The 25,142-nt window shown below is 36.1% G+C and overlaps 1 protein-coding gene across 1 annotated transcript in view; it reads right to left on the reverse strand.

Annotated features, from left to right (window-relative positions):
- Positions 1-25,142, reverse strand: part of LOC128867756 (uncharacterized) — a 90,194-nt gene that overhangs the window by 55,672 nt on the left and 9,380 nt on the right. Inside the window, exons 2-3 of the mRNA XM_054109226.1 lie at positions 5,079-5,499; positions 4,568-4,783 (exon numbers count right to left, since the gene is read on the reverse strand). Coding sequence (XP_053965201.1) covers positions 4,568-4,783; positions 5,079-5,499 — 637 coding nt within the window. The remainder of the gene's footprint in view (positions 1-4,567; positions 4,784-5,078; positions 5,500-25,142) is intronic.

Consider the following 25,142-nt stretch of genomic DNA (forward strand, 5'->3'; position numbering starts at 1 on the left):
TTAGCGCGGGGTATATAAGAACAGAAGAAAATAGTTTTTTCTAACAGCGTTCGCCCCTTGGCAGTCAATGAAAGGCCTCCGATTGAATTTCTGCCGTTAAAAGGTCCTCATAAAAAAATATCTGCCGTTCGGAGTCGGCTTAAAAGTCTAGGTCCCTCCGTTTGTGGCACAACATCAAGACGCACACCACAAATAGGAGGAGGAGTTGGGTCAAACATCCAAAAAAGGTGTATGGCAATTATATATATAATATATATATATAAAGGGTTATTCAATAGGTGCGCTTCAACTTTTTTCCGATAGGGAGGGCGAACGACGCAATATTTTTTATTTTTCGCTTGTCATTTGTAAACTTCATTAGTATACATTTCTTCATGGAACGCTACACACTTGAGCAACGATTGCAAATCGTGCAAATTTTTTATGAAAATAATCGTTCTGCTACTTTAAGAGCATTACGGCCATTTTATGGTCCATTTAACAAGCCGTCCCCTTTTGGGGTTATGTGAAGTCATTGGTCTACAGTAACAAGCCGGCGACGATTTGTGAGCTCAGACCCAATATTGAACGCGAAATTGCTGGAATTTCGGCCGATTTATGCAAAAGAGTGGTCGAAAATTGGGTTCAACGATTGGACTTCGTAAAACGTGCACGCGGTGGTCATGCAAAAGAAATCGAATTTCATACTTAAATGTATATGTTCAAACTCGATAATAATAAAAAAAAATTAGTTAAAAAAGTCAAACCGTTTGTGTTTTATTCAAAAAAGTTCAAAAGTTGAAGCGCTCTTACTGAAAAGAAAATGCATATCTATATGGTAACCCGCTTTTGGTTCAACATTTAAATCATCCAACATTTAAACTACATATTTACTAGCGTGTGCCTTCGCACCAAAGCATGTGAGCGTAGCCATTCTTGTGGCAATTAAAACGATTCTTGTGAATTATTCACTCATCAAAGCATATGAATTAGCCTAATTGCATAAATTTGCCTGTTATTTGCGATCCCAAAAGTGTACTTTGTTCGATCTTTTTGGTTGTATGATCAACGACAAAGCTCTTAGTAATTTCAGTCAATCATAGCAATATATTTCAAAGCAAAAGATATGTGTATAGACTTCATTCAATAATTCTGCTTTCCATCTTCCACATTCGTCTTAATATGTACACTTAAGTAACTCAGGATACTATTTATTTACAACAAATCTATAATAAGCCATACAAAATAAAATGTTCGTTGTAATTACTTGAGAACTAAGAAAAGTTATTGCACATTTTTCCACAGCGTCGCTTTGCTAATGAAATGCACAAGAAATTATAAGCAATTAGAAAGTTACTGCTTACCTAAAGGAAACTTCTTGCTAATTGAAAGTTTCTTAAATGAAGGGACAGAAGGAAAGTAAGAAAATCGATTGCTTTAATTATCAAACATCAAAATAACTTAATGGAACAATAAGCAGCGCAGAGGGAATAGCAATAGCAATAGCAGAATATGCAAGTATTGAAGCGGAAAGGTGACACAAAGCAGCAACAAAGGTGTTGTTAAAGTATACAATTAACTAGATATTTCACCATATAAAAACTTCACCTTTGCACATGCAGACAAGAAATTATAGATCTAAATATACCAAGCATATTTTATAGATTTTGTATGCATCTATATCGTAAAAGTGAATGAAATATCAAATGAGAAAACTTTTTTAAAGGTAATAAAGCCAAATTTAAATCTAGTTCTAGACTACAACTTGTTATATTATTATCCTTATACGGACACTGAAATGTCATATAAAAATGCTGAGACCCGTAAAATTAATTTTGGACCATAAATCACGGAATTGGTGTTCTATTTTTCAGTGTCGGGCAATTTTCTTAAAATATTTCGTTTTCCTATTTGCGTAGTCTTCTAAGCGATTTATTGATATTTTTTTCTTTTCAGAATTTTATGTTATATGCTGTTTCCAAGTTCAAGCAACAAATAATCAACATAAAGTTTAAAATTTAACGCTACTTAAGTAAGCGATTTCGACAAATGTCATTATAGTTTCATGTTAACACTTTATTTTTTTAACAAACAGCGTAACCGGATTTTTTTTTAATTTTTTTAGCTTTCCTCTCTCCATTGAAGTGTCTGGTAAAAAACAAAAAATATATTTTTATTAGCTTTCAAACGAATTTATTGTATTTTCGTAAGACATAAGACATCTACATCAAAATATATATATTAGTTTTTTTTAGTAGCACCTATGTACGTAGTGAGTCAAGAGAAAAATAGAAATTGCTGCCATTCCTAGGACCTTCAGGTTGAACGCCAACTTTTAGGTCGTCATGAAATAAGAATGAGTCTTAAAATCTTATATTCCTATAGCCTTTTTAATCTATAACAGAATACCCTGTAAAACAGAAATTACGAAACTAGAACCAGAAGTGGATCGATAGTGCCATGCAGCGAGATAAGCAACAACAAAATTGGCGATACCAGGCAAATAAATGTGCCCAAAGAAGTAGGCATTAAACTAGTTTGATAAACGATGAGGCCGACGGGACCTAATGGGGTGGTGTCGAAACCAAAAAAGAAAGAGGGAGAGCCAAGTTGATGTCATTTTCGATGGGCTGTATTTGAAAAGCAACCGAAGTAGAGGTTAACATAAACTGGCTAGCGACGATTTACTGAACCAGGTGGAGGTCGGGACTTGCGGAGTAGATGGTTTATTTGAGTTAAAGTGTCAGACTGATGGATATAAGCGTTCGATACCACCTCTTTGTAGCAAAAATCTAACAATCCGAGTCGTTACTTGTTACTTAATTTTTACAGGGTGTTACATCTTATGCTAGGGCGTAAAAAATGAGAAAGTGTAATTAATTTACTTACAATTACCTTCAAAAAGTGGCTTGCTGGGGTATGCCTTTTGACACTTTGAAAGTTCGGATTCATAATAAATGGAATCCAGTAGACATGGCTTCAATACAAAAAGACTTTTGATGATTAAACTTTTCAAGCATAAAACTTCTGGGTATGTATTATTTAAGCCCTTTCATTTACAAATAGTGTGGCTTTACGCCTGGAAAAATCACAACCGACCCGATATTCACAACACGGCAAGTCTTGAAAAATACCCATGAAAGGAGAATCGACAAACACCGACAAACAAATGCCGCAATGTGTGAATTTAGTATTCCCGCAAAACTAACACCGCTTTGTTAAACGACATTGGGAATGACTTCTCCGAGCTATTTGATACCAAATGAGGTTTCAGACAAGGGGATTCGATGTCGTGTGACTTCTTTAATTTCATGTACGAAAAAATCGTGCGGCCCGGAGATCTTAATCGCAGAGTGGACAATTGTTGGCGTATGCCGAGCATAATTACATCATCGACCTTAACAACCGCTCTGTTCGTTCCGCCTTTTCCAAACTGGATAAAGAGGCAAAGCGAATGCGTCTGGTGGTGAACGAGGACAAAACGAAGTACCTCCTGTCTTCAAACAAACAGTCGGCGGCACCCACGTCACTGTTGACAGTTATAATTTCGAGATTGTAAAATACTTCGATTTTTTAGGAACCAGCATTAACACCAATAATAACATCAGCCTGGAAATTCAACGAAGAATCGCTCTTGCCAACAGATGGTACTTTGAACTAAGTAGGTACTTTAGTAGTAAAGTCCTCTCGCGACGAACAAAACTAAGAGTGTATAAGGCTCGTTTGGCACAGAAGCGTGGACGATGACACGTGCGATGACGTGTTTGAGAGAAAGATTCTGAGTATCGCAGGCGATGGAACAATGAGCTTTACGACGACATAGACATAGCGCAGTGAATAAAGATCCAGCGGCTACGCTGGCTGGGTCATATCGTCCGAATGAATACAAATGCTCCGGCTCTGAAAGTATTCGATGCGGTACCAGCTGGTGGTAGAGAGAAAGCTTCCTCTGCGTCGGAAAGATCAGATGGAGAAGGACTTGGCTTCACTTGATGTGTCCAACTGGCGCTGGTTATTACGAGAAAGAAACGACTGGCGCGCTTTGTTAAACTCGGCCAAAATCGCGTAAGCGAATTCAGTATAACAAAGCGCAAGTTTAAGCTTTTATGAAAAATTTCGTACCCAGAAATTTGCTAAAAGCTCTTAATAAAAATTCTAAATTTGTTGAGATCTTTTTTAATTTTGTTAATTTTTTGTGAATTTTAAAGTACACGGGTTTTCAATGGAATAAACTACAATATATTTTTATAAAAAATTTACGAAAAGACTTTACATTGAAAAATATTGCGAACATTGATTTAATTATGTGAACATAAGTGTATAAACTAAGCAGTTTTATATTATTAAATTGAAATGCCTTTCCAGTATAATTTTCTAAAAAATCGGTTTCTCCCTCATTTTTTCCTGGATTCTAAATCTTTGGCAATCACATATTGATTCAATCAAACTGTCAACCGGTAACTCACTTCCCATGAAATCCTTTGCTTTAGTTTTCGTTAGCCTCATTATATTTATATAATCTTTAGTTTTCATCGAGTGCGTTAAACTATTGCTTTTTTTTTTTAATCATTAAAATTAACTTTCTTACCTCTGGCGATACGAAGTAACTCGGACTTTTTTCGATAGTAATTTGCCCACGAAATGAGTGCGGCATTTTCTTGCGATACCACTCCAAACCCTTCATATAGTTCTCATCACGATCAAAGAAGTGCACTTCACCACCAGCCTTTTGTATGCGAGGATGCAGGTAAAGCATTTCTAGGAGAGCGCGCGTGCCACACTTTCGAACTCCAATGATAAGCGCCTGAAAGTTATAAGCAGAAAAGCGTCTATAAATAAATACCTAAGAAATTGCGCCACGAGAAATCCAAGTTTCAAATTACTTGTTTTTCACTAATAAAAAATTCAAAAAAGTTTCATCACGCGATAACTTCATTTATTCTATTGGTTGAAATTTTTAAGGTAATTAACTAATTGAGCAAATAATAGAGCTTATTTTTAGGTTTAAAATTTCTTTCAAAAATTAATTGTATTTCATTAGTATCTGTATATACATATATACGAGAATATGACCGTTTACTTGCAATACGAGTACCTACCTGTGGCAATCGTCGGCTGGTCTTTGGAAAATGAACGCGGTTCGATGGAAACACCATTGGATGACTAATCTGATTCGAGGAGGGCACTGCGGCTAATGCTGCTGCTGCTGCCACTGCTGCCGCAGCGGGTTTAATGAATTCAGGTAAATGATTGTTGTTGTTAATGCCACTACCACCACCGCCGCCACCACCGCCAGCGCTGCTCAGCAAACGTAATCGATGATGTTCGGTAATGGCTTGTGCGGCTTGTATATTATAAACAGCGCTATCGTAGAGGACATGAAAGGTGAGAAATAGTGATACTAACATAACTGTTAGAAAGACTACAGCTAATTTCGGACGGGAAACACCAACAACCAATATGCAGTCGGTGTGTGAGGCGTCAGGCCCTACTGGCCGCATCGCAGACTTTGGTAACCATCTACAGAAAGAGAGAGAAGAAAATGTATAAGAGAGAGATAGAAATAGATGATATTAGTTAGATAATGAATTAAATAAACTAAATTTATTTGTATAGGGAGTTAATAAAGTAGAACTTTTTTTAAATATTTTAATTTGAGAAAAAAAGTTTCTTATAACAAAATTTGTTGCCAAAGATTTATTAAACAATGGCTCAAGCGTTTCCTAAATTAAATTAGAAACAAGTGGGCGCGCACTCCTCAGTCTTGGCGATCTTTCGAACTATACTCATCAGAATCCCTCTTTCAAGCAGTGGTCTCAATAAACAAATAAATGCGGTTTAGGTTTATGTGCCTTTCTTCTGGTTGTAGCAAGTCGTGATATTTACTACTTCTTTGCTCTAAAGCACCGCATCTTTCTGGAGATAGTTCACAGAATCGACAAGAATTGTTACTCAGAGTCAATGCCAGTAAGTATTCTCAGTTTGTTATTATGGAGGTTTATGAGTTGTTTAAATTTCTTCTGATTTTGCCTTCGCGTAAAGGCTTGGACTGGTTGGTGTAGCTCCACAGTTTGGTGGTAGCGTAAGTCTCGTAAGGGATTTGATTGATTTGTTATATACACACTTACGCATGTGTGAGTGTATGTACTTTCCCCTACTATGCTTATAACTTAATAATCTAACCTATCAATCTAAAAACGCATTAGTGTATTATGAGTGTCATTAAAATTTAAGTATACGTTTGCGATTCCAAATGACAGCCGTCAAATCATCAGTTAGCGCTCTCACACATACGCATGCCTGTGAATGAATGGCATTCTTCTTATACCATGCAGAGCGAAATATAGTACCGCTATATGTATATATATATATATAATAGTACATATATAATTTGCGCGGACACCCAGTTTAGGTGTCTGGTCGAGATCCTCCTCCTACTTGTGGCGTCTTGATGTTGGCCCAACAGTTTGAAGCCGATTCCGAACGCCAGATATTTTTTATGAGGAGCTTTTTCATGGCAGAAATACAGTCGGAAGCTTGCCATCGCTATTAGAAAACACTTTTTCTTCATTTTGGTGTTTCACCGAGATTCGAACTTACGTTCTCTCTGAATTCCGAATGGTAGTCACGCACCAACCCATTCGACTATGGCGACTGCCTTATTACTTTACTATACTTCATTTAATTCCTCCGCTTTAACAGATTATATGCTTAGTACTAATGAACAGTTTGGCATTCGACCTCCGCAGTATTAGTGCAGGGGCTAACATTAGTAAAAGACTAACCGTTTGCTCTCTTTACCTTTCAGTAGGTCCCATTACTTTCTGTGTCATATCCACTGGTACGATTTGTAAATTTCTTAATAAATATATCTCGTTCTTCAATTAATTCTCACTAATGTATGAACTTTTAGATGTTATTATTAATCAAAAAATTATTATTTTTCCAATATTTTATTGTTTAACTATTTTCTTATTATTTCCTATGGTCCCAGGGAGAAACGAATGGTCACAACAAATTCCTTGAATTCAAATCCATTCAGATCTGTTTGGCGCCAGTCTTATAGCTTCATTATAGGTTGAATTCATGGCGAGCATTTCCAAATCCAACAACCGTTTTCAAGTGTGTGTTCGATTGCCTTCCTCGTCTACGGTTGCCTTTGGGCTATGTGGCTGTTGTTAAGTCATCACATTTCATCGATTAATGAAAACTTGCAGTACATTTGTATCGGCCTCTGTTGCATTCCTCGGTTCACAGGCCTAGAGTAAAGATGATTTGACATTAAAATCAAAGATTCTCAGTTTCGGGTGTTCCGAAATGTGTAATGTTTTCCAGACTGGACGAAAGTATTGCCAAATGTTGCTAGAGCTTTCCTAATGTGGTTTTTGATGTCTTCGGCTGAGGCGCCTGACACCGAGATGATACTGCCCAAATATCAAAAAGATTGTTGCACGAATAAACCGCATGACAAAATGTTAAAACTTTATTTTGAACGAATTAAGGGGACTGGTGATCTGACAGTGCTATATAGTGGTCGCTATGATCTTGGAGTTAGACGACGCTACACTACTTCTCGTACAGTTCTCTGAAGTTGCGGTCTATGCCTTGCAAGCCAACATAACCCTTTGTAGCTCATTAAACAAATTAAGCCGGATCTATGCCACAGAGTCAATGAAAATTGGATCTCTCGAATTCGTAGCACTATTCGAACCCACGGTGAACATTCGAGCGTTGTAATATGACATACCCGAGTACAATGGCATACGCGTCGCTTTCAAATAAAAAAGGTGGGTAAATACCCCACGCACAGCTTATTGCATTCCATTTCAGTATTGACTCGCCTCCTGAAATCTCAAATCCATTTGGTTAATTAATTGCGTTTACGTGTGCGTTCATTGATTAGCATAATTAAGGACATTCGGGATTTAAATGAAATATGTGGTTTAAAAGCACACGCAGACACAAATTGATTTGCTTGCAAAGGGAAGACAGATTACGAGTTCTTTATTGCATCTATTTGCATTGTATTTTGATATCGACAAAAAGTATCAAATTGTGGTTTGGGTATAATTAATTAGGTAAAATTCCAATTTCACAGATTTCGAGCAAATCGACGACACTTCAGCTATAAGCAAACAAAATCGGAATAGTTAAATTAAATTTATTTATTGTATTATAAGCGGTATAGCACTGTTGTCGGCAGTTGGCAAAATATTTAATAAAATCATTTTAGACCGCATTGTTGAGCCAATAAATAGTAAGCTGTGTAAGCAACAAGCCGGATTCCAGCAGTACGGTTCCTGCATTAGTAGCATCAACACTATGCGAGTGATAATTGAGCAATGTATTGAATATAATACCACACTATATATGACATTCGTGGATTATGAAAAGGCATTTGACTCTGTGAAAAGAGAATACATATGGGAAGCCTTAAATGGGTTAGGTATACCGAGAAAAATCACAAATCTAATTAGAAATAGCTACAATGGTACGAATTGTAGAGTTCTTCACAATGGAAAGCTCAGTGAAGCTTTCAGTGTCACTACTGGAGTGCGACAAGGGTGTATCTTGTCCCCTTTGTTATTTATCGTTGTAGTGGACTGTATTTTTCAAATATTTGACTTTGTAAACCGTGGAGTTATCTGGAGAATGGGCACCAGTCTCGAAGATCTGGAATATGCAGATGATGCCTCCTTTGCGTTGGAAAGATCAGGTGGAGAAGGACTTGGCTTCACTGTGTGTCCAACTGGCGCTGGTTAGCACGAGAACGACTGACGCGCTTTGTTAAACTCGGCCAAAATCGCGTAAGCGGTTATCGCGCCAATTAAGAAGAAGAAGAAGAAGACGTACGGCAAAAAAATATGTTTTTTTTTTTAAATATATCGAAAGCGGTTGAGTGTGGACCTCATGCCATATACAAATTTAATCCGAAATTTTCTTAAAGAGAATGTCCTTAAGGGGTTATACGCAGTTATGACTTTCAAAAAAATCGATTTTTTTTATTGCATTTTTGTAATGTACATATATTCAAAAGTATACGCACGAAATTTGAAGTAGATCTAAGCAATACTTTCGGAGTTATACCTAAATATGTAGAGATGCCTCGGCACGTTTTAAGGTAGGTATTGAAACTTTAAACGTGTTTTTTTCAAAACGGCATTTTTCAAGTCGGTGTACACGATATCTCGAAAACGGCTTGTTTGATCGGTCAACCGTTTTAACCCAATCTTTAAAGATACATTTTCTAGTAATTAATCGTTCCTTTTGTAAATCTGATACTTATTTTCCATTTTATAATCAATTTACGGCCAAATTTTAACGTAAAAATCGAAATCATTTCTTTTAAAAGCTGCCATTTTGTGAAAATTCACTATTTTGATTAGCCGAACGATTAATTACTAGATAATCTAATATATTAACAAAATTTGTTTGGTTTTTTGATTTCAGATAATCCAATCCTGAGTTACGATGTACACCGTAAATCGTCTTTTTTTAAAGGAGGTTCCAGAAATCGCCTGCAGCGCGCTCTATAATCAACATTTTCATAAATAAAAAATTTTGTTACGTTCTTGAAGGATGCTTTTATAACCGCCAAAAATTTTCAAATTAAAATATTCTGAAGTTTCTTCAGGATAAATCCTTGACAACCCGTCTTTTATTTGCTTCATAACTGCGTATAACCCCTTAAGTCTGTAGGAAGACTTTCCCTGTAGCACTGTATAGATCGTTCAAGCACTTCGTAAGATATATGTACGTGTAGGTGCGTGATTGAAAGGGCTTTAATTTTTTGTTTATGGCTGAATAGCGGTAACTTGAGCCAGCAGGCGGTTCTACATAGAAATTTAATAGTAGCATCTGGAGTACAAGGATATTTCAGAATTCGTAAACGAGTGTTATCAATACAAATCAATAATAACCACTTAGTGCGAGCACAGATAAAAAGTTGAAAATTGGTTGAGTAGTGTAATTCTTACTGTAATATTTTCAGTCTGTAGGATAGCATTTCTAGTATAAAGAATAGTTCATATAGTAAAAAAAACCTCTTGCACTTCTTGTGTTTTATATATATTTATTTAATACTATAAAAGTTTTAAATTTGTATTACCCTGAGCTCAACGCTTTTATTATCCTTACTTTGTTTTCTACAATCAAAGCTCGAGCGCGAATAGGTAGTGCGTAGATATGTGTAGTGTATAGTTACAAAAATGACTAACATTAAAATTTACAGTTTCTTTCAGACGACAGCGAAGCTCATTACCTTTCCAAACACACCTACCATGTAATGATTTTAAATTACTTTATATGAAAATGTTGCAAGATGTGACGCAGCTCCCACACACATCCACCCGCAATATATAATTCCATAAACTTAATTACATAATTTTCGAGGCGAAGGTTTTCACGCACACGTTCCCATGATGTAATTATACGGGCGTAAGTACACATACATGTATGAGTGAACCAGTGAGATGATGTCGGCAAATGTGTTTATGCAATGCCTGATACTCGTATGTGTATGAGTATTTTGTGGGAAAACACACGCACATGCGTGGATACATTTGACTGATGTCGAAGAACAAAAATCACCTGTGGCGACAAAGCAACTGGCAATTAGAAGAGCGACGTGCAGTGGAAGCTTCAGCAAGCAAATGCAGCGCACTATAAAGGAAACAGCGAGGGAGAGACTAAGTGGGAGAGAGAGGGAGAGATGGAGAAAAAGGAAAGAAAAGGAGTGGAGAGTGGTAAAGACTACTTGAAGGCAACACAAAACTGCAGTACCTAACCCATTATTTTTATGTATGTGCATATAAACAATTCCTGTAGCAAGTGCCCTATGCCATAGATGAGGAAGACAGGAGTGTTGCAAGTCCTACAAGTCTCTCAAGTTCTACTCGTACAAGTCGAATGTTAATGTGTATGTGTCACTGAAAATGAAGTTGTTCGCGCCTGCATAACCTGGCAAGTATGTATATATCTGACGGTATGTGACAGTAAAAGCATGTGCCACATACTTATATGACACTTATGCAACGCAGGCACATAACCCGATGCACGTGCACACATACCTAATACTTAGCATTCCTGCACTACAATTTCGATTTTCGTTCTTGTGGCCACAAGGAGTTTAAAGGAGCGTACAGCAACAACAACAAGAATTAATAATAATGAAAGCATGAGAATAAAGCAAGAAATGAAAATGAGAATGAAAAGCAACAGTAAAAGAAAAAAAAAAACCAAAACAAAACTAAGAGCCAGCAGTATTGTTGTTTTTATTAATGTTGGCAAGGAATACCCAAGCAGCTATTTGTCCACAAATAGAAGAGAAAAGGGAGAAAAAGAAAAAGTATTAAAGCATAAAAGAAAGTGCTGGTGCTGTAACTCCTTAGCTCGTACATACATACATCTTTTTTCAGTGTGCGTACGCATAATTATGCATGTATGCATGCACATATATATATGTGCACGAATGTACAAGCATTGTCGGTTACATGAAAGGGTTAATATACATATTTATGTGCATACACATTTATCCAGCCAGGCACAGCACTTACAACAATGCGCCAGCTCTTAGCAAGCAGCAATGGGAACACTGCCGCAGGAGACTTGTCGATGTTCTCCTAGTCGCGTGTCGCACAGTGCACGAAGGGTGGTTCAAAATTAACAAAAATATGGCATATACACAATTTTTAAAGAAAAGTGATAAAGAATATTTGTGCTGAGATGAATAAGAAAAAGAAATATTGAAAAATGCACTGTATTAAATAACTATAACCCTTCAACTTATTGACAAGTTTTCAGATTTTTTTTCTCTAAATTATAGTCTAGTTCTTTTAACTAAAGTATAGTTCCAATCTTCTACAAAAATCCTATAAGCCAAGTTCCAAACTTTGTGAAAATTTAAAAAGAATTCAATTTCCGCTTCTATCTTAAACTTGTGAAATGTCGAATTTTCATAAAAAATCGAGTACTCAGTTTAATTGCATTTTGATTTAATAAATTAATTTTTGTATAATAAAGTAAAGGTTTCACGATAGTCGGTGTTTTAATTCAAATAAAAAAATTCGAGCCTACCAAAATGTACAAAGCCGTCAGCAAAAAAAATGCTCTAAAATCCATGCAATTTCGAGTTCGAAATTTGCACACCATAAAACTGCATACTGAAATTTCTGATTAAAAATTGTGAGCCCCGCCTCCAAACTTTGTACAAAATTTACAAATATTTAACAAACTTCAAATAATTTTCTTCAAAATTTTCAACTTTTTAATCAGAATTTTAAGGAACCTTCTGGGTATAATAAAGTTGTTCCAAGTGGTCAAAAGATGTCATTAATTTTTAAGATTTTGTTTTACTGACGTCGTTGGGTGTTTTTTTCACACGAAAAAAATGTTGAGCAGTTGATACATTCCAAATGCACCCAACCGCGCAATAGAAAAAAAATTGTGAAAAATCAAAGTGATTTTTGAGCTACTTTAAATTTGCATTTTATTGTCCAAAATAGAAAGTACCATAAAACTGCATACAAATTAGAAAAGAAAAAACTGATTAAAAGGTTTGAAATTTTTATGAATTTAGAACTTTATTTTTAGTTTGCATAAAACTTGAAACTCGTATATATATGGTTTTTTTTTTAGAAGAATGAACTATATTTTGATAAAGAAAAATTGCAAAACTTTAATTGTTTCAAACATATCGTCAAACTTTTCAATTGATTCTAGTGTAGGCAAAGGCCTTTGCACAGGATGCCTTTTTTCAAAAAATATAAGTTTTAAGTTATTTATTTAAGCTATTATGTAGCTTTTCTAATGCAATAAAAAAACATATTTTCATAAATACCGCAAACATCTTTTTGCGCCGATCTTACGGCATGTTTTTAGGTTTGGTCAGATTAGTGCTTCAAAAAAATTTCCAGATAATTACTTTAGAACAGTAACTTTAGGAGACAGGTAGCCCATACATTCAAGCTGACTTGGAAATTTGGTACCCAGATGGCGGATAGTAGGATTGATGCAAGCATTGTAAAACTTTGTAGCAGAGAATACCTTCGTAGAGGTAAAACTTCGAAGCGCAACTGTATCTCGTCAGACAGCCGGGGAGCCTTATATGACCTCGCAGTCTCACACAACACAATCCAAACTCGATTGTCCTCAATACCGTGGAGGTAAGAATCACCGCCTTTCTGGGCCGGCTACTAGAACATGCAGGTCATCACGGCAACGAATAGGCGGACTACCTCCAAGGACCAAAACCTCGTTGCGGGCTTACCAAAACCTAAATGTTAAAGACAAGAATCAAAATTTGATTGACTTAAACGTCGAATAAATCTTTTCATCACTCACTACCCCAATCACCAGTCAGAAAACGGAACGGACTTTATCGAGCATCAGTAAACATCAGTGAGTAAATGGTCACCGTTACAAATAACACAGGCCTGCGAAGTCTCGCTTTTTGACAGTTTCTAAAACCGCTATGGGTGTTTCCTAAAGGTTTTTTTATGCTGAAAACAAATATGACCTTGAAAATGCTCCAGCACGTCAGGATTTTTGGCAATTTGAGGTTAAATAGTTAAAAATGCAGATTTTGGCCATTTTTAAAATTTGTTTTAAGCAAGGTAAAGTTTTTTTTAATTTTCCACAACGGCATCGCAAAGTACTACTCTTCAGCTGTAAAATCCATTTTTAAAAATATTTTTGCGATTAATATAAAAAAAGTTATACTATTTTGAATTCGCCTTTTACAGGGGCGTTAGAGAGTTAGAAAGGTTGAATTTGCATATCTGAAAGTCTCCAATTCAAAATAGAATAACTTTTTTTATATTAATCGTAAGAATATTTAAAAAAACGGACCTTAAAGCTAAAGAGTAATACTTTGCGATGCCGTTGTGGAAAATTAAAAAAAACTTTACCTGGCTCAAAAAAAAATTTTAAAAATGGCCAAAATCTGCATTTTTTGATATTGTAATATTTCAGCAGAAATCGTCCACAGAATTCTTATTGCCAACCGCTACTATCTTTCGATGTCTCATCACCTAAAGAGTCGTCTTCTAAACAGAAAAGAAAGAGTTAACTGAGTTCAAATGGTAGTAAAACGTGGATAAGCAAAAGCTGATGATTTTCTAGAGGAGAGTTCTGCGTAAAAATTTTGGTGCGATATGTGATAAAAATGAGTGGCGGAAAACTATATGCGCACTCGGCTGTGATAACCACAATCATGATCAAGAGATTGAGATGGGCAGGTCACATATTGCGGGCTAACACGAATTACCCAACAACAAATACTCTTTGGTAAATGTAGACAAAGAGGAAGGGACCGCCCGCCGCTTAGATGGATTGACGGTGTAGAAGAAAACGCAGGCTTATTGGGACTTCAGGCATGGAAGACACAGGCACGAAACCGAGACAATTGGAGGTGTATGCTTTGTTTTATCTTTGGAATTACAGCAAAAGAAATTCAAGTGATATTTTTTGTGTCACATGTTATTAGTAAAGAAACAGAAAGCCATACAAAATTTCATTGATTTAGAATAATTTGGCTAATTTCTTTTATTTTTAGCTTTTTGCTATGTAATATGAGTATGACACACTGTGCTTGCCATGAGTGGCGCCACTCTCAGAGTCATAGTTATCAGAAGCTGTACACAGCACTAACTTAAGTGTCGGTACTTGCGCCTCTGTGCCACTGTAGTGGTGACAACCGCCAACGTCATTGCACTGTAATGGAGTCACCCAATTTAGTTGAGCCGTAGAACCGCTAGACCAACACACATGCACACATTTGTAAGTGTGTGCATATGTATATACGTAAATGTCTAAAATTTAACACCTGATAGCGTGAAGAAATTGTGTCTGCAGAAAACCGTCACCGCAGTCACACCGCGCCACCGTAAATCTTCTGGCGCTAATGGCGTTACTTTGAGCTCGCTTAGCCCTCTATTGAGGCTAAGGATGCAACATTTATTATGGAATTAATTAAATATTTAAAGCATGTTTTAGCAGGAAGCCATGGACGGTTGCTACTAAGAAGGGGCGCGTCGAACTCAAGAAAATATAAAAAAAAGAACAGAAATGGAAACGACCACGCCAACGCATTTAGCTGGCATCGCCACAAATACCCAACATACCAAAGTGGGAACAACAATCACTTTCACTTGCATTATTACTACAATTTTTTATTCTTCTTCTTGCCATTGCTCACTTTTCACTTTTAATTTTACTTGTTCTAATATCCAGTTTTAGCAGGCATTTTCCTTCGTATAATACACACATATTTGTGAATGTTTGTGCTAGCCTAAACCTTGCCGCATGTACGCTGTGACACATTAACCCAAAAATTTTTGCTCTGATAGCAAAGTGCCTTTTTAAATTGAATGCGCACTGGAATGCATTGAAAAATTCTAAGATTTTCGAAGCTTTTTTAAGCAAATTAAAAAGTATTTAAAAGAAAAAAACGCGGTTAAAAAGCTGAGAAGATGTTAAAAATTAACATATCGAGCAACTCAACATCACTTACATATCGAGAAAGTTAAGTATATAATTCAGCTCAGTACATAGAAAATAGAGCAATAAAACCCACCGAAGGTATACAATGCGTACAACAAATACAATACATACAATGCACTTTTTTAGTATTCAAGCTCAAAGCACTCCTAACTTTCGCTTAAATACTGTGTTTTTACGTTTTTTTTTATTGCGTATCGGACGAATTTTACTGCGTTTATAAAAGTTTTTTCAACGAACTCCAAGTGCATTATTGCTAACCAGAGATAGAGACTCACAGCAAACTGCATCGAAACTGCAAAGTGCTTCATCAAGTGAATCTCGATAAGCCAAGACATACTTAAATTAAAAACAGAAAAACTCAAACCAAGCAAAGTAGCTAATAAAATAAATATATTACCGTGAGTGTGTTACGTTCTCCGCCTTGTGAGAGACTACGATCCACAAGTGAGACGAAAATTCTTATCCCGCAAAGAGTACCGCTACAAATCGAAAATTCTAACTCAATGCCGCGCACGAATTTAGCACAGAGCAGATCAAAAACAGGCGAGTTAATACAGTCAGTTCCCACAAGCTTCAATAACAATATGCGCTCTGCATTATCGCCATGGAGCGCAGAGAGCATAAGTTGTGTTGATTATCATATCAGCAGTCCCGTATACTCTGAGCACAACTGGTATGCCGCCAATTACCACAACAAATTCATCAACAACAACTTGTTTAGCCATCTCTTCAAATGCTACAACAACAACGATTGCATCAACAGAACTACTTCTAGCGAACCGTGCCTCTACTTAATCAGCTACACTAAAAAAGGTCGCAACATCAGCTATCAGTAAGACAAAAATTAAAGGAACATCAACTCTGAGTCAAAGTAAGCTGCCAAATTACTGGCTGAGTGGGATGTCTTCTGCAAACAAATTTGTAGCTTTGGACTTGGATGATGGAGAAGAACTTGCTGAAACTGCAAACAGTTGGCAAATTAAAGATTATCTCTCGCAAAATGACAATAAATACAATAAAGAAAACAATAATAAGCATCTGCCATTATATTTCCAAGGTGTTGAGTATATTAAAACATTAAATAGTGCTTTAAATGAAGTAGCAAATGGCAAAATTTTAGGAAAAAATGAAGTTCGCGTTCAGACAGACAATTTACGAATATATTGGGTTGGGGAATAAGTTCATAGCATTTTTATATATTTTTTATTTTACAACGCTTTGTTTGTTGTTTGGCCAAGGATAAGTATTCATCCGATAGAACTCTTTCTGCTCTACAAAACTATGTTAATTGTATTTTTCAGCTACTTAATTTTTTATTAGTTTTGAGTCTTAGAAATGGAATACCCAGGAGGCAAAAGTCAACATTTTCAACATCTGCTCTTCTTTACTTTTTATCGAGATCAAAACGCTATCAAAGCAGCCCAGGACATTTGCGACGTGTATGGAGAAGATGTCATAGTATAGAAATGGTTTGAAAAGTTCAAAAGTAGCGACTTTAACGTCGATGACATGTCCCGCAGCGGAAGGTTTGCCGACTTGACGGAAAAAATAAACTGCGATCATAAAATCATTCTCGATCACCTTCATTCAATGAGATTTACTGAAAAATTAGGAACCTGACTGTCTCACTAGCTAACGAAAGCGCACTAGCCTATCATTCTAAGAGTCGTTGGTTTGAATCCGATCACGGGCAGGGTACTGCGCTCTTCCTATTTACCGCTTTTCACGTCTTTTAGCTTGGATAATAATTATTTCTAGTTTTTCGAAGTACCTTCCTTCCCAATAAACAACCTAAATCCTAAAAATAACTAAAATAAAGCAATAGAAGCTTTTCTCAAAGCTGTTACACTTGCGCGCCGTTAATGCAGTCACAAGTAGAGAGCTGTTACCACCGCCATCCACCCTCTACTTCGACAAGCTGTACAGGGAGACACAACAAGTCCATGAAGTAGCGCTGCTCTTAGGCAGCAATAGATTGCAGTCCATGCCCTAAAATCTACAATAGCAGACTAATCACCTACTTTGATAAAATACTTACTTCAATATTACAAGTAACCAATACAAGTAGCCTCGGACGTACGATTGCTCAGATGATAGCATCTAATCGCGTACGTTGGAGAGGCTTTTTAGAGGCCCTATGCTACTCAAAGAAGTAATCAGGAGAAAGAAAAAATAATGTATAGATCTAGTTTTGCATATATCGAAGAGCTCCGATAGTACTTTAATTGATTACAAGCAAATGAGTCAAAAAATGTAATTTAATATTTTTCTCCAGCTAGCTTTTTCTGATCAAATCACTACGAACCGCTTTGAAGGCAAGTCCACTCTTCTAAAATAATAAATTGGTTCTTGAGCCCGATTTATAGCTCACTGCCTTGCGAAGTCAGTATCCAGTCAAAGTATTACATTTTCCCGCGCGCTGCTGCCACAGTTGTTCCTGTTACGATCTGCTTGCATAATCAGGCACTTATTACAACATACAACACTATCGATATTATCTTACACGCGTTAGTTACCTCAACTTGCAGGAATACCTTACTGGTGGATTTCGCAGAGCACACTTCGACTCTAACCAGCAGGCCATCATTCTTCCGAACACGTACATATAATATATTATGCATAAAAGTTGATGCACGACGTTGCGCTATGGAAAAATAATTATTCTTTTTCTCTCAGGAAACACTACAAATGACGTGACACATGTACATTAATAAATGCCTTTTTGTTGGTGTGTCATAATATTTTGTAATATTGTTACGCGATAAGTTAAAGAAACTGGTTAAGCTGAAATCTTGTGTAGGTACAATTCACTTGAAAAAAACATAAATACCATGTATGTGGCTTTATGGTATTAAATTATTCGCCGCCGAAACTTAAATTTATTATGGGGCGACAATTCTCTGTAGCAACGTCCACTTCATTGAGGAACGAAAATCGTTAAACCAAATTGAATGTTTGCACAATTTAATACTACCACAAAAAACCTGCTGCGAGTATGCAAAACAGGTAATAAATATAAATAAAATTACCATTATAAGCCAAGCAATTTATATACACTCATTTAAGTGGATAATACACAAAAGAGGAGAAACATTATCACAGAGGGCAAGTAGACAAACTCAATGCCATAACAGACTTCGCACTGATGCTAAATGGATGCATAATCAGACATTTGTTCAAGCCGAAAGGGTAAAATTTGAAATCTTCTACATAACAGTGCCCAATTTAAGTAAAAAAAAGTTATAGTTCAGCTCATTTTTCCAAGCCTTTGAGAGCTTTTGGCACATCTTCAAAGACATGCGCCTCCTGGTGTTATCTTGATGGAACAAAACCCGCTTCCAATTCAGCAGTTCTGATGTCCTCTGGTCGAACACTCACTTCAAACTGCGCAGTTGTTGAAAATGGGGAAAAGAATTTAGTGTTTGGCTCGTTGTGGAAGGCGCGCAGTGGATGATGCTCTTCGAATCCTTCCAAATACATTCCAAAACCATTTTGACGCAAATCTTAACCTTGACGAATGCTATTTGTCCACAATCTCTGTCTGCTGTTGTTTTTGTATGTGAATCCATTTTCAACTTGTAAAATTAATTAGCGTCAATACGTGTGACACCAATGTATCAAGCTTCTGCTTAAGAATAGTCTTATGAAAATGACCCCGAACAGATATGTGGCAAATTTTCAGTTTCCTGGCAATGGAATTAGTGATCGCATATGAGTTAGATTCGACGACTTCTAAGATTATGTCAACATTTTCGATGATTGGACTACCGAAGCGCACTCAATCGAAGTCGATTAAGTATCAACACAGAATCGTTCTAACTGTCATTGTGCTATTACATGCCATGCCACAGGTTTACAAATACCCAATGAGTTTTTTTACCCAAGGACCAGACCATACAAATCCTATGTAAAAGCGGCTGTTGAATCCGAAAATTCACATACATTTTTCTCTTGTGTACTTTTCGAGATATTACCAAGCAACGGTTTTGGATTAAAAAACATAAGATAGGACATGCCAAATTTGTTACATCTAGGGGACCTGTAGCCGTTCAAAACAAGTGATACATCAAATTATAGGTAACTAACCAATTTCTACATTTAACATTAAAATTACATTCTTTCATTAAAATTATACGTTTTCAAGATACTTACAAAGTTAAAAGAAAAGAGACTATTTTTCAAAAATATAAAAATTTTTAATTTATTTTATTAGAGATATTTAATGAAATGATTTTCCAACGACAAAAAATTTGTTTACTTATTTCTAGAAACTATCATACTGAGATAAAAGTTTCCAATAAATAAAATAAAATAATAATTTTTCATTGAGAATAAAGTCAATGTTAAGTAAAGCTTAATAAATTCGCGACTCGGAGTCACTGTTTTGCAAATAAAAAAAATTTCTGTTTCCTTAACTTCGTACTTCACATATAAACGTTTAGTTTTAATCAGTTTAAAGTAGGATCAAAATATAAGACACTTAGTAACCCTTATTTTATATATCACCTGTTTTCATCAGTTAATGGTTTGCTTTAATGATCTAACTTTTTTCCTTTAATCCGAAACTGTAATTTGTCGATATATCGAAAACTACACAAAAGAAAAAAAATTTCAATTTTCTGACCCACCGACGAATTTTGCAAAGGAATTACATGGTCTGGTTCCTGGGTTTTTGGTTGTACAGTAGTGTACTTTATAGAGTCTATAAACACCACAAATGTGTTTATCCTCCTGCTTACAATTTTTACATTGAACCTAATGCTACTGAAGAATGTTTGAATTCGATCTTTCTTAACTCCAGTTCGGAGTGGTGGAATATACCAACGAGGCTTCCTCAGACACTAAACTGCCAAATACTTTTTTTAGAGGAGAGTGATACCTTTAAATGAAGATATAATCCGGTACAATATATTAAATAAGTAACTACTTAAACATCGTGTAGAATCTTAGAATGTTTTAAACTTCTAAATGACGAATCTAAATGCTACAAAGTGCACCTTATTCGGGCGTCTTGTTAGGCTCGTTGTAGAAAGCTCGCAGTGGATTATGGAATATAGCTGGAAACAGCGTGGCGGATGAACTTGCTCGGACCGGTACAACACTCGATCTCCCGCCGGATAAGACGCTGATACCCATGCCTATAGCCACTTGTAAATTACTTATAGACAGGGCAACCATCACAACATGCGAACTAAGCAGACAGACATGGCCGTATTGGAACAGCGGTCGATCGAAAATCTTGTTAAGATTTAACAGAGAAGCTATAAGAAAAACAATAGGGGTATTAACTCGTCATTGTTTATTAGGCAGCCACGCTAGAAGGTTAGAACTCCCGTACTTCGATTATTGTAGAAGCTGTCTTAATACAAACGAAGATGAAACAGTCAGACACCTTTTATGTGAGTGTGAAAGCTTAGCTATGAGGAGGCTGCGCACTCTTGATAAAGCATTTTTAACCGATATAGCGGGCATAGCGTATCTAAAACTAACGAAGCTCTGCTCGTTTATATTAAAGCTACCAGATGGTTTGAAATGGTTTGAAAAGGCACACGTAGGGTAAGGATAAGCTCCAGTGGTATCACAATGGACCTGCGAAAGGCCTAAGTGTGTCGCTACAATAACCACCCAACCTACCTACCTACCTACACATTGTGAATTTTGATTCATTACAGACGCCTAGCGGAAAGTGGTTAGAGCTTTCTACTTGACCTACTTAAGAAATACGACGTCGATGGCCTGAAGAGATGACTACTGCTATATTACTTTTGGGCAAAAAAATTTTTTCGATCGGGTAATCGGACAAAGAATTAATAATATAATTGAGAATATATAGGTATGTGTTTGTTTAACCGAAAATCTGTAAGAGCTATGACTTGACTGCCACTGTCCTATAAAATATTACTTTTGCGCTAGTCTAAAAATAAATTCGATTTACTTCCGAGATCTCTATTACATGCCCTGCACACATACATTTAATTCTCTACTAGTGCAGTAGATGAGTGTTCTCGTTACCAAAATATTGCGTGCAGCATAACTTAATCAAAATTAATTGTGTGAAAAGCTTGAAAAAGCTGTTGTGTGCCACCTTTTCTCCGCTATACCTTTTTTTTTTTGTTTTTTTGTTTGTTTGTCGTTTTTTCTTTATGCTGAGCCTTTATTTTGACTACCTTTGGTTGTTTTGTAATTCATAGCTGTTGTCTGATGATATGCATCTCGGTTTAGTCGCTAGTGAAATCAGACGTTATTTTCAGGGGCACACCAAAGTAAACCGGAGAAATAAAAAATATTTTATACCCTATTATGCCCAGTCGCACAGCGTTATTATTTGGCAGCCGTTATGATAAACATTGCTTAGAAATTTTCAAGAGATTTTGAACATGTTGTTGCCTGGCTGATGTGAATTGATCATCAATAATTTGGCTTTGGCGCCAATAGAATTCTTTCTTCGAATTTTTAACTACGGTAACCATACATATACCGAATTTAAAGAGGACATTTAAAGCGCCCTTGATTAAATGAAGCTAAGCAGTATGTCAAAATGTATGTACATAATTAGCACTTACACCCTTTTTGGGTATTTGGCCGAGCTCCTCCTCCTATAATGGAGGGAGCTGTAGTTTTAAGTCGACTCCGAACGGCAGATATTTTTCATGAGGAGCATTTTCATGGCATTATGTGAAGTATGTACCATTGGAAGGTATAACTTTACTCTACCTTTCAAGCAGCATACGGATTCCGCTGACGAAAAATTCGACTTCTTTTGACTTGATCCATTGATTGACCCAGTTTTCGATGCTCTCGTAAGAAGTGAATCGCTCTCCAATAACGGCTGACTACATCGATCGGAACAGATGGTAATCCGAAGGTGCAATGCCTGGAAATACGGCAAGTGGGGTAAAATTTTCCAATTCAGTCCCTCTAAATATTTCTGGACCGATTTAGAAGCGTGTGGTCTGGCGTTGTCATACAGCAAACTCCAGTTTCTCATGTCTACCGTCCCATTTCCTCATTCGTCCATTAGCTGCAGACGGTAACGATCACCAGATGGCCTGTGATGGTTTCAGATGGTTTAAGGAGCTCATAGTAGATGACAAACTTCTGATCCCACCAGATTCATAACATAACCTTTGAAGCATGAATATTTTTTTTTTGCTGTTGATGGACCTGGTTCACCTGGTAGGCTCCAAAATTTTCGGTGCTTAGAGTTATCATAATAGATCAATTTTTCATCGCCAGTGACGACGCGATGCAGAAAACCTTTTCTTCTCTGCCGTTCAAGAAGCATCTCACACGTCATCAATCGTCTCTCGATATCCCTCTCCTTCAATAAATGTGGCATCCAGTTACCTACTTTCTGGACAACTCCCGCAAAACATCCGATGAAGCGTCGCTTAGAGTGTTTGAGAGAAAGATTCTACCGAAGATTTTTTGACCTTTGCACATTGGCGATGGCGAATATCGCAGGTGATGAAACGGTGAACTCCATGAGCTTTACAACGACATAGAATAAGGATCCAACGTCTTCGTTGGCTGGATTTTGTCGTCCGAATGGATACAAACGCTCCATCTCTGAAAGAGTATTCGATGCGGTACCAGCTGGTGGTAGCAAACGAAACGGCGTTGTAAAGATCAGATGTATTTCTTGACTTACCAAAATGAAAAATAAAAATAAAAAAATAAAATAAAAAAAAAAGATCAAACACTCATATCATTTGAGTAAGATTATGCAAATTTCAAGATTAAATAATTTTCGAATATTAATTTATACTTGAAACGCCTCTGTTTAATTGAAATATGTATTATTTATAAGCATTACTAGAAGAGAAGATTTTTAATATTACCTTCTCCTTCCTATTAGTAGTTAGAGACTGCAGGTACTGTATACAATAGTCACGCACTACCCAATTCGGTTACGGTGGCCACGACACAACACAATCTAGTTTTAAAATTCAAGTCCACATTATTTATCTTGACATTAGATGTGCGGTCGAAGAGGGAAAAGCGGGTGGATATTCTAAGTAAGCGATTAAGCTTAAATTAAATGAATCTACGGATTTTTCCATTTTAAATTTTATTTCCTTAAATGTTGGGAATGTATCACAGAAATAATGTTCAAAAGGAGTTATTGAGAAAAATTAAACATTAAAACACTACGAATTATTTTTAAACAAGTATGTAACAAGAAAAATTTTAGTTTAAAAATTGTAAGCACAAATGTTTTGACGTGATAATGTCTTATAATTCGATGTAGCCGGCTGGACGCACTAAAAAATGCGGCGTTATCTTACTCATGCGTCGTTACCTTGCTTGAACTGCAACCGAGGGCGCGGAACGAACGACAAAGAGGCACAATCGGCCCCCGCGTTCGGCAACGTTCGACATCTGGCTCTCTCCTACTTGAGTGAGTATATATATGTGTGTATATACGGATATGTATATAAATTCAGATATTTGTATTTGCATATGCCTTCTTCCTGTGTGCATGGTAATGAGCCATTTCTCTGTTGAGAATAGGACGATGATAGGAATAGCAGGAAATGATAGTCCAAAAATGGTTTATGTAAGCACTAAATCGCACGATCTCAGACTTCCATAAAAATACTTTAGTTATGTAGAAAGAAAATTGGGTACTAATGTCATATCTAAGTTGCTTGTTAATCAATCTTGTTAAGTTTTTTGGGAGAAACTGATATCTTTCAATAATGTTATGTAACGTTAAAAAAAGGAAAAATACATGAATGTAACTAAACAAAATTTCCAATTGTTCTAAGGTCTGAGGAAGAATTGTTTTACTACCCACTGATGACAAAAGAAAAGAAAAAAAATGGAAAGCTTTATTTGTCCTCATTACTCCATTTTATATTTTTATTGAAATAAAACTCCATATCCTTACGAAAGCTTCACAGTTTTGCACTCTAGAGATTTAGCCCCTTAAGCTGTGCTTTGAATAAATTGTCTGCATTAAATTTTATAAATCCCATGCACGTAAAATATTATTTTCCATCACAAAGAAAAAAAATTAGGTTGTTTATTTTCACACATTTTTAACTGAAGCACTTATATTCACCATTATTCACGCTCATTATTTTCTTTAAGTGTAAAAATGTTTTATGCAAATTTTTGCATTTTTCAACTGCTCAATTCTTTTGTTTATTTATTTTTCTTTATTCAACTTTTGCTCCACTTAACGGCCGTCTGGCATGTGAAGTGCACATGAATTTTGTATTTAAAAGCGATGAGAAAAAAAACACATGCACATAATTTTTCTAACACATCAACGAATATGCATACATATATCGGCAACACACATACACACAAACGCAAGTTAACCCAATTTTAAATGTGTCTAAATTGCGGGTTCGCTCGTTAAGCCATCAAATAAAAATAACTTCATTTGCAATTGAGGCCTTTTTTTTTGCCAACCCAGACGGCGGCGACAACGACAAATACATAGCATTAAAAAGGAAAATGAATTTTTTGAATGTTCGCCACATAAACATTTTTCACACATACCCAGAAATCCATATATACGCGTATTTTTTTAATTTATTTTGTCTGCATTATATGTAAATTTCATATATAAAATATTTCATTATCATACTAATCAAATAGCAATACATTAACGAAGGTTAGCGCTAATCTCATGCCACTCCATATTAAGG

The sequence above is a fragment of the Anastrepha ludens genome, chromosome 6 (assembly GCF_028408465.1).
Source record: "Anastrepha ludens isolate Willacy chromosome 6, idAnaLude1.1, whole genome shotgun sequence".
In the NCBI taxonomy this organism is placed as follows: Eukaryota; Metazoa; Arthropoda; class Insecta; order Diptera; family Tephritidae; genus Anastrepha; species Anastrepha ludens.